This window comes from Vicugna pacos, chromosome 35, assembly GCF_048564905.1.
Source record: "Vicugna pacos chromosome 35, VicPac4, whole genome shotgun sequence".
NCBI lineage: Eukaryota > Metazoa > Chordata > Mammalia > Artiodactyla > Camelidae > Vicugna > Vicugna pacos.
This window is the reverse complement of record NC_133021.1, coordinates 35,662,964-35,677,801: the sequence shown is the minus strand read 5'-3', so window position 1 is coordinate 35,677,801 and position 14,838 is coordinate 35,662,964. Positions and strand designations below refer to the sequence as shown.

Below are 14,838 nucleotides of genomic sequence, written 5' to 3'. Positions count from 1 at the left end.
AAGTTCCACCAACAGGAATGGAGTCAGGGCAGAAGGAAGACTGTGCTGCCTTTTTGAAAACAGCCACTCTCTGTGATAACCGTTGAAGAACCGAGCACACGGCAGGCTTCCTTTGGGTTAGAAGGAGGGGAAGGTCCGAACTGGCTTGTGTCCACACAGAGACACAGCAGCAACCGGCAGAAGTGGTGGCCTGGCACGGATGGGGCTGGGGGCAGGGACAAGACTGGAAGCGTGACGTCCGTGCTGGGACCACGTGACTGGATCACCTGTTCCAAACGTGACATCTTCTTCAAAATGCCGATTTGGGTTTTCCCAGCAGCCCAGACCATCAGCGGTGGGGGGCGTGCGCAAGTGGCTGGGATGCTTCCTCCCTCCTCCAGGCGTGACGCTCCTGACGGCACCAGACCCCGCGCTGTCTACCACCAGCTCCATCAGGCCCCGTGCCTCCTGGACCCTGCCCCTCCCCAGTCACGTGCTGCCAACACAGCGGGCGCTCCTTAAAGGTCACCAAATGGACTTGTCATCCTTGTTCCGCGGACAAACAGGTGCTAGGATGTTTCCTGGAACAGAGACGTCTGGAAAACAGAGGTGGCCACGGGGAGAAGGCCCTCCCTGCGGCAAACCGTCCTCCGCAGGCCGTCCTGTCACACGACGAACGAAACATCTATTAACATGTTGACACCTGAATATTTGACTTGGACTCTAAACAGACCAAATGGAGGGTTTAATCACTCACATTACAGAGAACTAGGGGTTCTCTAAATAGCTGCTGCAGTGTTTTTCCTCACATCTCGCAGCTTTTGCTAGTTAGAAACTAAGAGCAAACGTGCTGGCCTCTCCTGATGGATGATCAGTCAGGCACTAAGGACAATTCTGTTTAAAAAGAATCCGGGCATCCTGGGGACTTTGGTGTCGACTTCAGGAAATTGGAGCACCGGGTTATCCTGTTTGGGCCAGGACGCCAGAAACCCCTCCTCTGACGTCACACGGGGAGGAGGGAGAGGCTGCGCCTGTCGCCTTGACTTTTTGAGACCCCAGCAGCCTGACAGGGTAGATGGCAGAGCGACGCCCTGACCCCCGAGGCGCCCCCGCCCCCACCCCGTGAGGGGCACACAAGCTGGTCCTACCCGCACAGCCCGCTGCTGCGCCTGGAGGCAGGCTGGTCACGGCAGGTAAACGGGTTGCTGGCCTCACAGTCACATTCTGCCGGAAGGTTAGTCTGGAGAACAGTGTGCGCAGGGAAGTGAGGTCTTTGGGGTCGCCTTGTCTCAACCCCTCTTCACGGGGACAGGAAAGCTGACGTGAGACCAGGACTAAGCCCCAGCCTCTGGCTCGGAGCCGGAGGCCTGCTCAGGCCTCACTGCCCTTGCTGGACACGAACCCAGACGAGGAGTGGACGCCTCGCCCAGTTCATCCCAGCAACTACCCAGGTTGGTGCTCAAATACTTGTTGACTGAATAAACGGACGAGACAGAAGTTGAAAAATTTAAAAATTTAAAGCTCAAACTATCAGACTCAAACCAATTCTTTTTGAAAAGAAAGTCAGCGTCAGAAGTTAATTCTCCAAAGTTTGCCTTTCTCCTTGTGTGTCTCAGAACAGGAGCCAGCAAACTACAAGCCCAGATCTGGCCAAATCCAGCTACTACCTATTTTTATAGAGCCCGCAAGCTAAAAATAGCATTTACACTTCCAAACTGTTTGAGAAATCCATAGAATGACATTTCACAAGGGGAAAATTACACGAAGCTCCCACTTCTGTGCCCACAAGTAAGGTTCTACACGACCAGATCCTTGCTCACTTATCTGAGGGCTGCGCCTGCGTCACAGCAACAGAACTGAGTGATTCAGACAGAAGCCACCTGGCCCTTCATACACATCTGTCACCCTGGCCTCAGCAGGCTGGTGATGATCTGGTTGAGCCCTCACACGCCCTGTTACCTGCCCTCATGCACTCTTAACCGAACGAACCCCAAAGCCCATCACCCAGCCCCCGTCCCACCTCCAGGAACAGTGGGCTGGTGGCGCACGGCCCCGGTTTCCATCCAGGACACCCCGCAGTGATCACACAAGTCGCACGGGTCTGACAAGCGGGGAGAGCTCTTGTCTCAGAGAGGCTGCTGCTGGCTTGCACCAGCCGGAGGTGCACAGCTGGCGCATGCTCTCCAGCTCCAACACCCTTGATGCCGCCGGCCCTGCGGGAGGCCTGTCTGACGGTGGGCAGGGCAGGGTCCCTGTCCCCTCCCTGTGAGTCTACGTCAGTCTCCTGAGGGTGACCCGACGAGGCGCAGGTGCGTCTGGCCACTGGACAACGTTCCTCCGGCAGGCAGGGTCACGCCAGCTCTGGGTCCATTCGTCCTTCCTTGGGCACCAGCTGGGGTGCGGGCTCTGACCACATCCTCCGGGGCTCGGCCCGGGGAGAGCTATGGGGACCATGGTGCTCGGGGGACACCTGCCCTCTGGTCCCAGCGCCCCAGGTCCCTTACTTGCATCTCCTGAACGCCCGCCCTGGGCCAGGCACCATGTGAGGCAGGCAGATAACACACACCCTGTTCCCCACCGGTCCCCCAGCCCCCGGCCAGAGGCCAGACGGTGCAGGGACGGTCACCACACGTCAGCATGACATCAGAGAACAGAGCAACCCAGCAGCAGGGCCAAGACCAGGCCTCCCTCCCTGTGCATAGGCCGCCAGCACCGCCTGCCTTCTCGCTTCACTTTCTACTCTTCTCCTGAGCCCTGCCAGCCCCTCCTGGGTCTCCGGCTCCTCCAGGCCTGCCTTCCAGCACGATGGCCACTGGGGAGGCCACTGGCCCAGCTGCAGAGGGGGCCAGCTGTGTGCCAGCCCAGGTGCAGGCCACACCCCTCCACCCTCGAGGGTCCCAGCCCGGTGGGGAGGAACCAAGGGGTCACCGAGACCACAGCAACCGGGGGAGCCAACCGGGGTGAGCACTGCCCAGAACGGCACAGCCGCCCAGGTCTCTCCGTCTCTCCGAGTTTCTTCGTTTACAGATTAACCTTAAAAACTGAAAGACAGTAAGAGGTAGACTGCTGGACGGGACCCAGTGTGCCCGCCTGAGGGAGGGAGAAAGCACGGGGTAAACCCATCCGTGGGGGCCGGGGGTGTGGGTTCTGCCGAGAAGATGTTAAGTAGAGGCCACAAGTCACAGAATACGTGGGTGTTAAGGGAGCAGGACTTCTCTCCTCAGGAGCAGAGTCACCAGGTCCCTCGCGGTGGGCAGACCACCCGGCTCAGGGCACCAAGACGTCAGCGAGGACAGTAAGACCCAGAATGATGATCGACCAGCCCACCGACTCCTGACTGTGCCCCAAGACCTCAGCGCCAGGGAAGAAACCACACACGCGCACACACACACACGCTGCCCAAAGCACGCCACGCGGGGCAGTCCTATGTCCGCAGTGTTCTGAGTCACTCAGTGACCCCCCTTTCACACCCCTAATTGGTGTGGGACAGGCCGGGACAGGAGTCGGGGGCAGGGGACAAGAGGAGTTTGAATACAAGCACTTAGGTTAGGCCTGGTGATCTGTGCACAGAACTTCGGTTCTACCAGTTTTCATGTGTACAAAACGTCCTTTTCTAACCATTAGGCTGGAAGTCCGTTAACCCCGTTAAATGCTTTCCAAAAGACGAAGCCAAGACAAAACCAAAGACAATCTGGGTGGGAACAGTCAGCGAGACCTATGTCCCGACACGGGAGCTTCTTGCCAAGAGCTGACAGAAAGGATTTGCACACCGGACTCACACTTACTCTTTGTCCCTACAAGTCACCAATAAGCTGTACACTTGCAGCAAATGTGAACAAATATATTTAGATATATTTAAAAGAATTAAAAAAAAACATTTCACAAAACATTTGTTGCCATAGGAATTTTTTTAGCAATAAATGCCCACATCAAAATTTAAACATTGTTCAAAGTGTGATCATCTGTACTGATAAGTAACGCAACAGATTATGTAAACAGAGTCAGGTACATTTCCCGGGAGGAGTCGCCTCCTTCCTGGGATGGAAGCTGCCCAGTTTTCCAGGGGACCAATTAAGAAACCGCTATTTTCAGAGCAACAAAAATAAAAGCTTTTATTTGTTCATCTGAATATAAAACAGGCGTCATCACAGATGCACAAAGCTCACTGGCGTTTAACACACGAGAAGGCTGCTGTCCTTCGCACATGGGGGTTCTGTTTGAGACTGCGATTGGCTGAGTGCATGAACCTCTCTGACCAGGCACCACGCTCTATGCAGCAACGCTGCCAGCCTGCCCCTGGTAAAGGGAGTTCCCCTCCGGTAAAGTGTCGAGCAGGATTAGATACAGTAAACAAGCACCATGAGGAAACCGCCTGTCGGGCTGGTCGGAGCTTCCAAGATCACTGTCCACCCTCTCCTGTGCAGGCCGACGGCACGGCTCTGTCTGACATCAGAAGCACAAGGTCACAAGACAAACACTGGTGACGCTCCCTCGAGTGGCTGGTCCACGGCACAACTGCCACACAGACGGTCCTCCTTTATTGCTGAAGCGGGTGGTACTCAGCGTCTCCTTCCCTTTTTCTCGCACAACAGAACTCGAATCCCAGTAACCCCAGAACTTGAGGCCCTCTGGACCTCAGCGCTGACAGGATGACAGGACGTCACCAACGGCCCTCACGCCACCTCGCTGGACTGCGGGGTCCCCCGCGGCTGTGTTTCCTCATCGGTGTCTGATCCGAAACCTCGACCCTCCCCTCTCGCTCGGTGGGCGTGTGAACGTGTCTCGTCTGTGTGTGGCGGGGCACCCTCTTGGGAAACAGAGCCTTTAGGAATGTGTATCTGAAGCATGTGGAGAAATATTCACACACAGCAATGAAGCCCAACAACGTCTTAAAACTCAAATGCTTTGTGGAGATGGAGGGGTGCGCCCCACATGCAGACAAATTAAAAAAAAAATGTCACTTAAACTTCCAACAACAACTAGCCTTGGGTCTCAGAAGTCAAACAAAACTCGTCGCAACAAAGGGCTCGCTGCCAGCACACAGAGCAAAGGCCGACAGAGACCACCGCACGGCCCACTGCCACCATGCGGCCCGCCGTCACGCCGGGACAGCCGGAGGGTCAGGCTTGCTCGGACTGCAGATTCCTCTCCTCGGCGGGACACAGATGCCAGTTGCATCCAGAGCGAGGGGCTCTGACAGCCGTGTGAGGCGGCGGCGGCAGCAGCAAGAGGAGCGTGTCTCGGCGGAGGTGAGGGGGCGGCGGGGCCCTCCGGCTCCTGCCAGTGGCTCCCCGGCAGTCACACTGGCTCGGGAGCTGCGGAGACCTGGCCGTGCGGACACTGTCCACTCCACACAGAGGCCATCTGAGGGAATCAACACACACCAGCGCAGGGTGACATTCCTTTCCATACCGAGGACCAGAAGGGCGACAGTAACAGGAGTGACGGAAACATCGTACAACGGAGTCTTGCAGCCGAGAACGTGCTGTTCGCCACCCGCCTCCCAGGCCAGCGCGGAGGGAAGGTGCACAGTCAGCGCCAGTCCCCACCGGGAGAGGTGGCCCCTTCACCGGCGGGGCTCTGGCTCTGCGAGGAGCGCACAGGCTGGGCCCCGGCCGCAGGACCGCTCTCGCGCTCCCATCAGCCAGGGGGGCGAGTCTCTGGATCTACAGTGCAGTGAGGGACACCATGCAAGTGACAGGCTCTGCGTTTTAAACTTTAAAATCTCCTTTGTTCTTAGTGAATTTATATTTCATATATATCTGCTGGGATGCTATCCACGCAAGATAATACAACACTTTTTATATTAGCAAACATTACAAGACTTTAATATTCTTGAATGTTTTCTCTGTTATACTTCTAAAGAGATCAAAATAAATTAAACGTTTTGTACATAATTACATATGAAGTTAACTTATTTTATCTTTTTAGTTTAGTACAAAGATATCTGCAAGGTAACTGCCGAAATTCACCGTATTTATAACGTCTCACTCTATGCTAACTTCACAGGCCGCGTATCAGCCTGTTTCCTCAGCACGTTTCTGACAGGAAGCTGCTAAAAGCTAATTGGAAGGTGTACTCGTACCTCAACAGACTTTCCTAGAAGGATGAGCTCTAGCAATGGCTTAAATAGTAGCAGGTCCATGTCATTAAGATATTATGACCATTAAAACAGAGAAAACAATTCTTTGTCACACTACATAAACTGCTTAAAAGAACCCATCGGGAGGGCAGAATGTTTTAATTGCTATTTTGGCTTAACAAAATACCACGTTTACGAAGAAAGCACTTATTATCCAATAATTAAAAAAAAAAAGGAAAAAAAGTTTTGAAATGGGCTTTTCCAACAAACTGAAGGCAGCAACGCAAAGTCCTTCTGCGCCAACTTCACGTCCCATGTCTCATCCCGGTGCCCACCAGGGCGCTAGGAGCTCCCAGCGCGAGGCTGAGGCTCCGGTCCAGGAGCCTGCGTGCGTCTCGGGAGTCTACATGTTGTAGGCCACGTAGATGGGGTCCAGCTGGTCGGCCAGGAAGCCGTCCCGCAGGTGCATGCGCTGCTTCTCCCCCCGGGAGTTGATGGGGATGACGCCGATGTCCACCACCACCACCACCCCCACCACCAGGTAGTGCTCCTCCAGCACCACGTTGGTCACCAGGGGCACCAGGTCCAGGGCTTCCTGCTCGGACCCGTCCAGCTCCACCACCACCACCAGCAGGTTCGTCCAGGTGAACACAGCACTGGAAGAGAGAAAGAAGCCATCACTGTGCAGGGGGGCTCGCAACCACCTGGCTCTTTGCGGACCTGCCTGAGCACTGGGCCTCCTCAGGCCTGCTGGCCCCCGACCGTCTCCACACCCCCTACCAGCCGGCTCGGGCATCACCCTGGCACAGCCCCGCCCCGCCCTCCCGGGTCCGCACGCAAGTAGTCTGTCCTGTGCCCTGGTTGGCAGGATGGGGGGACGGCTGGGGCTGGGGCTGGGGCTGACTCGCCTGTGCCACAAGAGAAGACAGCAGGAGGTGAACGCTGGCCCTCAGGCCGGCCACGCCAGCTCAGACCGCTCAGCCGTCACCACAAGCACAGAGCATGGAACCGATCACTGCTTGAAGCACTGAATTAAGGACGAGGCAAGCTGCACGTGGGGGATAGCTCCTAGAAGACGTCAGAGACGCACCCAGAAGTGTCCTCCCTGGGTCTTTCAGTGGGAGGGCCACGGCAGTATCGTGTCTGCTGTTTGTAGAAGCCTGGACCTGCGCTTCACATTGCAAAGCCACGGAACCTCACAGAGGCCCTGCCCCGCACCCCACAGGGGCGCTGGGACCCCACAGGGGCACTGGGACTTGCTTTCACTCGCCAGACACATAGGAGGTTCCTCCTCACGGGCAGGAAGCACTTGGGAAAGCACTTCTGAAGCGTGCAAGGACGTCTACTAGGAGAAGACACGTATTTTGTTCAGCCTGGCCCCTACACACAGGTAAACGCTGCAGAACGTGTCCAACAGACCCCTCGCTCTGGGCTTAGCTTTGGGACGTGCGTGTACACCCGAGGGAAGGACCTGCTGAGAGCTGCTCCAGCACCGTCCCAGGACACGAGCCCCGGGCATGGGGACGCCCTCGAGCGCCCACACGTGTCACTCTCAGCCCCCCGGGCAGCCTTATTCTGGCACGTGAATCCATCGCACCACATCTGGATGGGCTTGGATTCCGTGGTGCAGAGGAGGAGGTCTGCCAAGAAGCCAAAGGCTGTCACTGCCACTTTCTTTCCACGCGAGCTGACAAGCTGACGCAGACATCACTGGCGGGGTGGGAGGGAAATGTCAACAGAGCAGCTCTGCTGCACAGAAACCAACGAACGGATTGAAGCCTGTCGCAACAAAACCATGGCTCTCCGTTCCTCCTGGGGCCACAGGGGAACAGATGAGGCAGAGGCCTCACGGCAGGGACAGCAGTGACACTCAGAACAGACACAAGGAACCCACGAGGGGTGCCTCTGCCGCACACTTTTAAACTGGAAATAACACTTTTACAACTAGACAGAAAGTACCTGAGGGAGGAATGCAAGCCAGTCAGGCTTATTTTCCTAAAAACACAGCACACGAGGCTGTGACTGGTATTTGCAGCTACCGGGACAGGTACCGAGGCGGCGGGCCCTCGCCTTGCCCGTTTCTGGGCTGGGCTCCCATTGTCTCCGCGTTCACTCAGGTGGACAGGCTGCTTTGGCAGCTGGGAGCTCATGTTTCAAACCAGCCCCGGCCTGCCTGTTCTGAAAAACAGGTCGCCGCCAGCTCTGAAGCTTGCCCATTCCCCTCGGACCCCTGTCCAACAAGGCCTGTGCGCAGCTCAGTGTGGCCACAGGCACCCGCCTGCATTCAGTGACGAGATGCTGCCCCCGCTCCTGGACCAGCCCACCCACTAGGAAGGCTGCTTCCGAGATTCAGACGGTGCCCTGCCGGGATCCTGCCCTGGTGTGCAGACCGTCTCCACCAGGCCTCTGCCGGCTCAGGGACCACGGGAGCAAACAGGCCTGTACCCAACAACCGCAGCCACCTTTCATCCTCAAACGTTGCATAAGAGGGACCCGAGAAGGTGGTCACACTGTAGCCTTCAGGCCGGCCCACAGTCTGGGCCCACGTGCACATCACAGCCAGCCAAATGGCCGGGGAAGGGGAGGAACAGAGCCCAGCCCAGGGGTGAACCAGGCCCCCCAGACCTCTTGCCCCCAGGGGAGGCTGAGATGGGCGACTTGTCACCCACGGCCCGTGACGCCAGGGAACACGGCCTCTCCTGGGGCCTCAGGCTCGCTGGGGCTATGCTCCCCACATGGGCAGTCTCATGTGGCATTTCCCGTGCCTGTCATGTATGAATGCAGTCTGTTTTCCCCTACAGAATGCTTTCCTTAACAGAAAACCAAGTAAACGCCAACATGGCTTCCTGGAAACGCTGCCCGGCCGGAAAAGCACCGAATGACCAGGAGGGCTCCTTCCAGCTGCTCCTGACCCCTCGAGGTGTGGCTCCCCCTGGGAAGCCTGACCCCCAGGACCCCGTGCCTTGGGCCAGCTGCCGCGCCTCACCATTCTGTGACGCTCTTGTGTGCTCTGATGACCGAGGTCTCGATGTCTATCGGGTGGTACCTCATGCCGCGCAGCTCCATGGCCTCATCCAGGGCCCCCACCACATAGAGGGCGTCGTGGCGCTCTGCTCAGGGGACAGAAACCACGTGAGCATCACCACAGTGCCGCTCAAGCCACTTAAAAAGAAAAAGATGAACACTTGCCCCAAACGCAAAAGAGACGCAAAGAGAAGACGGCTGAGCTCGGACACGGCGTCCCCCCACCAGGGCCCCTACAGCCTGAGGCTTGCAGGAGCAGGCCCTGGGCCCTGGCTCCACCTGCACGTCCCCGTCCCCCGTGCTGCTGTCGGCTGCCACCAGCCACCCCTCAGTGGCCCCGCACCCCAGGGTCACAGGCTGAAGACACGGTGCAGCCAAGACTCCGCCCACCCCTCTGCTTCCGTCACACGAGGCCTTAAGTCTGAGCGGGAAAAGAGCGCGCAGTCCCCAAGAATGTGCGAGCACAAAGCTTCCCTGAGCTCGTGCGGCTGTCACGCTGATTCTCATCAGTCGTTCAGACTTGGGGTAATGACAACATGCAGTCTGAACGTCTTTCCTTACTCTTCACGGTGGTGAGTGTGGCAGGGCGGGGCTGGGAGAAGTGACCGGCATAGAAAACACCAGAAAATAAATATTTTCCAGTTGAAGTCAGATGAGATGGAAGCGTTTACTTGCTGGCTTCTGACCAGGGTGGCGGCGGGGAGCCCACCGGTCCAGCCACTGGGCTCTGCAGGACGAGACCTGCCCTGTCTCCTGGGGGGTCTGGGTGTCTCCAAGCTTGGTTCTTCAAGGAGCTGTGACAGCAACCTCAAATAAAACAGTCCACGACTTTCCCAGATTGGAAATGCCTGAATGTTTCTGTACCTTTCCCCTAAATTCATGCCGGTTCGGCCAGGTTAGTGCAGCCGCCCCCTCGCAGGTGGGTCAGGGGGCCTCTCTGACGTCTAGAAGCTCGTCTCCTGGGGTTCGGGTATGGCGGGTCTCACCAAGAAACCTCAGCCCCCATTCCTGTCAAATACCCAAGTCTTGCCTCTGCTTTTGGTAGAATAAGGAGCGGAGAAGGGATTCCAGAATCAGCAAAGACTTTCTGCTCCAAGTACCACCTGTGCCTGGTGCCAGCTCCTCCGAGCTGCCGCTCCTCCGTGGACACGGGCCGGGCCCAGAGCTTGGGAAGGGAACCCCAAACCCCAGATGGATTACCAGGGTCTGGGGACCTTTCTGCAGCCTGTCTGGACTCTCACCTCCATTTGCATCAGTGAGTTCAGTTCTCCGCAGGAACCCCAAATAGCCTGTTCGTGCCCAGACTGTCTGTGTGTCTCCAAAACTTAATCTTGAGTTGAAGTGATCTGACTGGAGGGATTCATCTCCATAAATAGTGAAATAACCACTGGCGTTGTGGGCACTGTGAACCCAGATCTGTTGAGGAAGCAAAACACAACTGGATAAGGTAACTCGAGTGGTGGCCAGGGCAGGAACGACTAGTATAGCTCAGCAGACCACGTCCCGAGCTACTGAAAGTGCCCTGGCCTGCGATAACGAGGCATTCGGGTTTCTAGGGGACACTGGAGCCACAGAGTTTACTGAAAAGAAGGCGGGAGAGCAAGCTCATGGCTGAGCAAACAACTAAGCACGGCCTATGGAGAGCTCCATTAGAGCAGACTGCCTGGGGGCTTTCAAACCGAACACAGCCAACGGACAGAGCTGTGTGAGCTTCCTTGTATTTATTCAAATGAAGTGACTGTTTCTAAAAAGCAGCCTCGAAAAATGTTGAAGAGTTTTATGATTTATTTTTCCCTTTCACCTGGTCTGCATACTTTTGTAAATACGTTGTAATAAAACAACACGACAGAAACAAACCAGGAGGGAAAGCACGTAACATCAAAAAACAGGGAACCCGCCCACACTGCTGGTAGGAATGCAGTTTGGTGCAGCCATTATGGAAAACAGTATGGAGATTTCTCAAAAGACTAAATTGGACTTACCATATGACCCAGCAATCCCACTCCTGGGAGAGGAACTCCTAATTCAAAAAGACACCTGCACCCCAATGTTCACAGCAGCACTACTTACAGTAGCCAAGACATGGAAACAGCCTAAATGTTCATCAATAGATGACTGGATAAAGAAGTTGTGGTATATTTATACAATGGAATACTACTCAGCCATAAAAATGATAAAACAATGCTATTTGCAGCAACATGGATGGCCCTGGAGAATGTCATTCTAAATGAAGTAATAAGCCAGAAAGAGAAAGAAAAATACCGTCTCACTCATATGTGCAGTCTAAAAAAAAAAAAAAGACAAATGAACTTATACATAAAACAGAAACAGACTCACAGACATAGAATACAGACTTATGGTTGCCAGAGGGGAGGGGGTTGGAAAGGGATAAACTGGGAGTTCGAGATTTGCAGATACTGACTGGTATATAAAATAGATAAACAAGGTTATACTGCAGAGCACAGGCAAATATATTCAATATCTTGTAACCGCTTACAGTGAAAAAGAATATGAAAATGAATATATGTATATCCATGTACGATACTGTGTTGTACACCAAGAATTTACACAACATTGTAAGCTGACTACACCTCAATAAAAAAAAAAACTAAAAAACAAGCAAAAATGAAACAAAACAAAAAAAAACATTAAAAAAAAAAACCAAACAGGGAACCACAATGCCCAAGTGTGGTATTTGAGGAAACAAGAAGGAAACATGCTGACACTGAGTGCCGACCGAGGCACCAGCTACGCCGCCTCGCCCCTGAAACGCCCTACAGCCGCCGTGTGTGCAGTGTGGTCAGAGGGGCCGGTCTGGACTGTGCACCCCATGCCCCGCGGAGCAGAGTCAACAGGAAGGAAGCCCTGCATCCAACAAGGAGGGTGAACACTGTCTCTGCTCTCAGACACAAGGTCTCCCATTGAGTGAAGGGGATTCCCCAGCACATGGCTCTCAGGCCCCGGCGAGGCTGCCCACCGTGAGGACAGCAGGGGCTACAGCCCATTTTCACTCTTAGGAAGGGGTTTAGAGGAAAAACTCTGTACAGACCTCATTTAGGAATTATCATCTCAGTTCTGCTTGTCACATGGGCAGAGTCGAGTCAAGTGAGAGCCCAGAATCAGCCCAAGAAGACAGGGTGTGGAGAGGGTGCGGCGGGCAGAACCCGGCCCCCTCACGTCCTCACTCCTCCACCCACTGCGCCCGGCGCCCACGGCAGCGGGGCTGCTGTTCGGGAAGACAGTGGGATGCCAGCTGCGGCTGCGTTTTGTGTGTGGCGGCAAGGGGTCAAGGAGGGGGAAGCTGGCCACACAGCGGGTGGCCCTGGGAGGAGGTCTGGCAGGAGGGTCGCTGTGTGCTTGGCCTTGGAGGGGAAAACGGAGGGGAAGGCAGATGTGTTGGAAGAAGCAAGTTAACCAGGGAGAGTGGAGAACCTTGGAGAAGGCAGAAGCATGACATGGCTGGCTGGAGACGGGAAGGCGAGCGGAAGTGACCTTCTGACCCAAATAAACCCCTGCTGTCGCCCGCCTGCCACTGCTGTGGACACGGCTGTGACCCTAGGTGGTGGCCCGACCCCCTCCACACACTACTCCGCCGTGTTCCCGAGGAGGCTGTCACAGCAGAGGAGGCAAACCTCAGTCCACACGCTGTCTTCTCTTCTCTCAAGTCTTTGAAGGGAATTATACCCCTCAAGAAGCTTCTGCCCCGTAACCCGGAAAGCTCACGGGCCCCTCACTCACCTCACCCAGGTGCGAGTCTCCCAACGGCCCTTTCGTTTCCGGGTTGGCAATTATGATCCGAACACCCGGCAGGATCTGCGTGGGAGAACGTTCTCGTCAGTGGAAGGACAGATGGGGATGTCTTCATGCCACGTGCCTGTTTGCCTTTCTAAAACGGTTTGGAAGGTAGATGGCTCTAAATCACATACACAGCATGACGGAATCACACAAAACACTTACAATGAGAGAGCCTGTGTTAAAGTGATCCTAAAATTAAGAATTTGAACAAAAACATGACAAATGATATAATTTAACACAGCTCGATGCTTGCAGACCAGGACTCAGAGGCGTCACTGCCACGTGGCCTGGGGCACCACGTCCAGCTCCGTCTCTTCACCACACCACCCACTTCTCCCGCCGTGAATGTCTTCCAGCGTGATGTTGACATTAAGCACCGCCTTCTTAAAGGAAAGTTAGCTTGGAAGTGCTCTGAATTCTATTGAAACCATATTTCGCAGGAAGTGAGAGCTGCTTCTGGAAATTCAGAACACAAGCCGTCTCGGTTTGGCAAAGTAACGCCGCGTGGTCGAGGTCCACGGAGACATCTGCGGAGAAAGCCCTGGGAACCTGTCTGACTAGCGGCCCACCAGGCTGAGCTCTACCCTAGAGCCAACTCAGAACCAAGAATTCTGATGGGTGGTCAGGCAGACAGACTATAAAAGGTCCAGAACAGCAGAAGACGCTTTCAGAACCATGTCAAGTGGAGAAGTCGGACAACTGGCTCCAAAAGAGTCTTCACTGAGGCTTAGGTCTGCTCCTTGCCCTTTAGTTCTGCACACGATGCCACCACTGCGGCAGGACTACTGGCTGTCCCTGGTAACCCCCACCCCCGGTCTTCACTGTGCTTCCACAGGGAGCCACACCCTGAATTTCAGCCAGGCCCCCGGGTGTTCAGAACCGGCACAGGACCCCCAGCCTTCCTGCCAGCTGGGCGTGACCATGCCCAGTGGTACTTAAGTGTGAGGGAACTTCCTGACAGCCTGCCCCTCCTGCTCCTCCTTTTCCTGCCCCTCTTGCTGCAGGACCGTGGGAAGGAAGCCAGGCCACTTCAGACCCCGAGGCTCCCTTGGGTGGAGTGGCCACGTGGAGCAGAATAAGATAGAGGTGCCAGCCCGGTGATGTCCTTCACACGAAGGAAAACTGACTCATTTAAAACATTGTAATTCTGAATTTCTGTGCTCATGGCCAAAATCAGTCCTGAGATATTACATTAAAGAAAACTTTTTGGGAAAAAAATTCCGTAATATTTTTCTTAAATTTTTAAAGCTCAGAAATTAAGACTCATGTTTCTGTGAAAATATATATGCTTCCTTCAATACTTACTTTTCCCGATTCCATTAGCGGCAAACTATGAGGGGATCCTCTTTCTACTAAGCGGACTCTACAAAGGGAAACAGAGGGCGTTACTGAGTGTGTCTCTGCGCCGGTGCAGCCCCGTCCTCCACGCTCAGCTCCAGGCCGAAGCCTGGCAGCTGCACGGGGAACATAAATCTGTGGGCGAGCACAACTCAACCCAAAGACAGGCCAGGAGTCAGAGAACAAGCAGGGACAGCAGAGAGCAACTGTGCTCTGGCAGGAAACGGCCACTGTACAGGCCACGGAGAACAGAGCCTCATTCACCAACCCTCAGAAAGGCTGTATCTGCGGGAGAAAAAAACAAGGACACAGAACGAACTGTGGTCCTGAAAGAGCCGCCACCCCTGGTGATAGTGACTCCTGGTCCTGAAGCACTCACAGCCTACAGCCCTGCCACCACAGGCCACGGGAGGGGCCCCAGGCCACAGCCCTGCCTCTGCAGGCCACGGGAGGAGCCACACGTCATAGCCCTGCCACCACAAGCCACAGGAGGGGCCTCAGAGGCAGCAGCATAGAATCCACCTCCTAAACCGGGCTCAGTGGGGCCCAGCGGGGAGAGGACAGGCCAATTCAGACAGCAAAATCTACCTTCAAAAAATAACCTCTTCTCAATTAAAAAA

The 14,838-nt window shown here is 55.1% G+C and overlaps 1 protein-coding gene across 10 annotated transcripts in view; it reads right to left on the bottom strand.

Moving 5' to 3' along the window:
• Nucleotides 1-3,804: 3,804 nt before the first annotated feature.
• DIP2C (disco interacting protein 2 homolog C) overlaps nucleotides 3,805-14,838 on the bottom strand; it is a 246,481-nt gene continuing 235,447 nt past the window's right edge. For all 10 annotated transcript variants that reach the window (XM_072955125.1, XM_072955127.1, XM_072955128.1 and 7 more), the window contains 5 exons: nucleotides 14,186-14,243; nucleotides 12,824-12,898; nucleotides 10,327-10,501; nucleotides 9,048-9,171; nucleotides 3,805-6,717 (listed from right to left, as the gene is read on the bottom strand). In XM_072955125.1, the coding sequence (XP_072811226.1) occupies nucleotides 6,465-6,717; nucleotides 9,048-9,171; nucleotides 10,327-10,501; nucleotides 12,824-12,898; nucleotides 14,186-14,243 (685 nt within the window). In that variant the 3' untranslated portion in view covers nucleotides 3,805-6,464. The remainder of the gene's footprint in view (nucleotides 6,718-9,047; nucleotides 9,172-10,326; nucleotides 10,502-12,823; nucleotides 12,899-14,185; nucleotides 14,244-14,838) is intronic.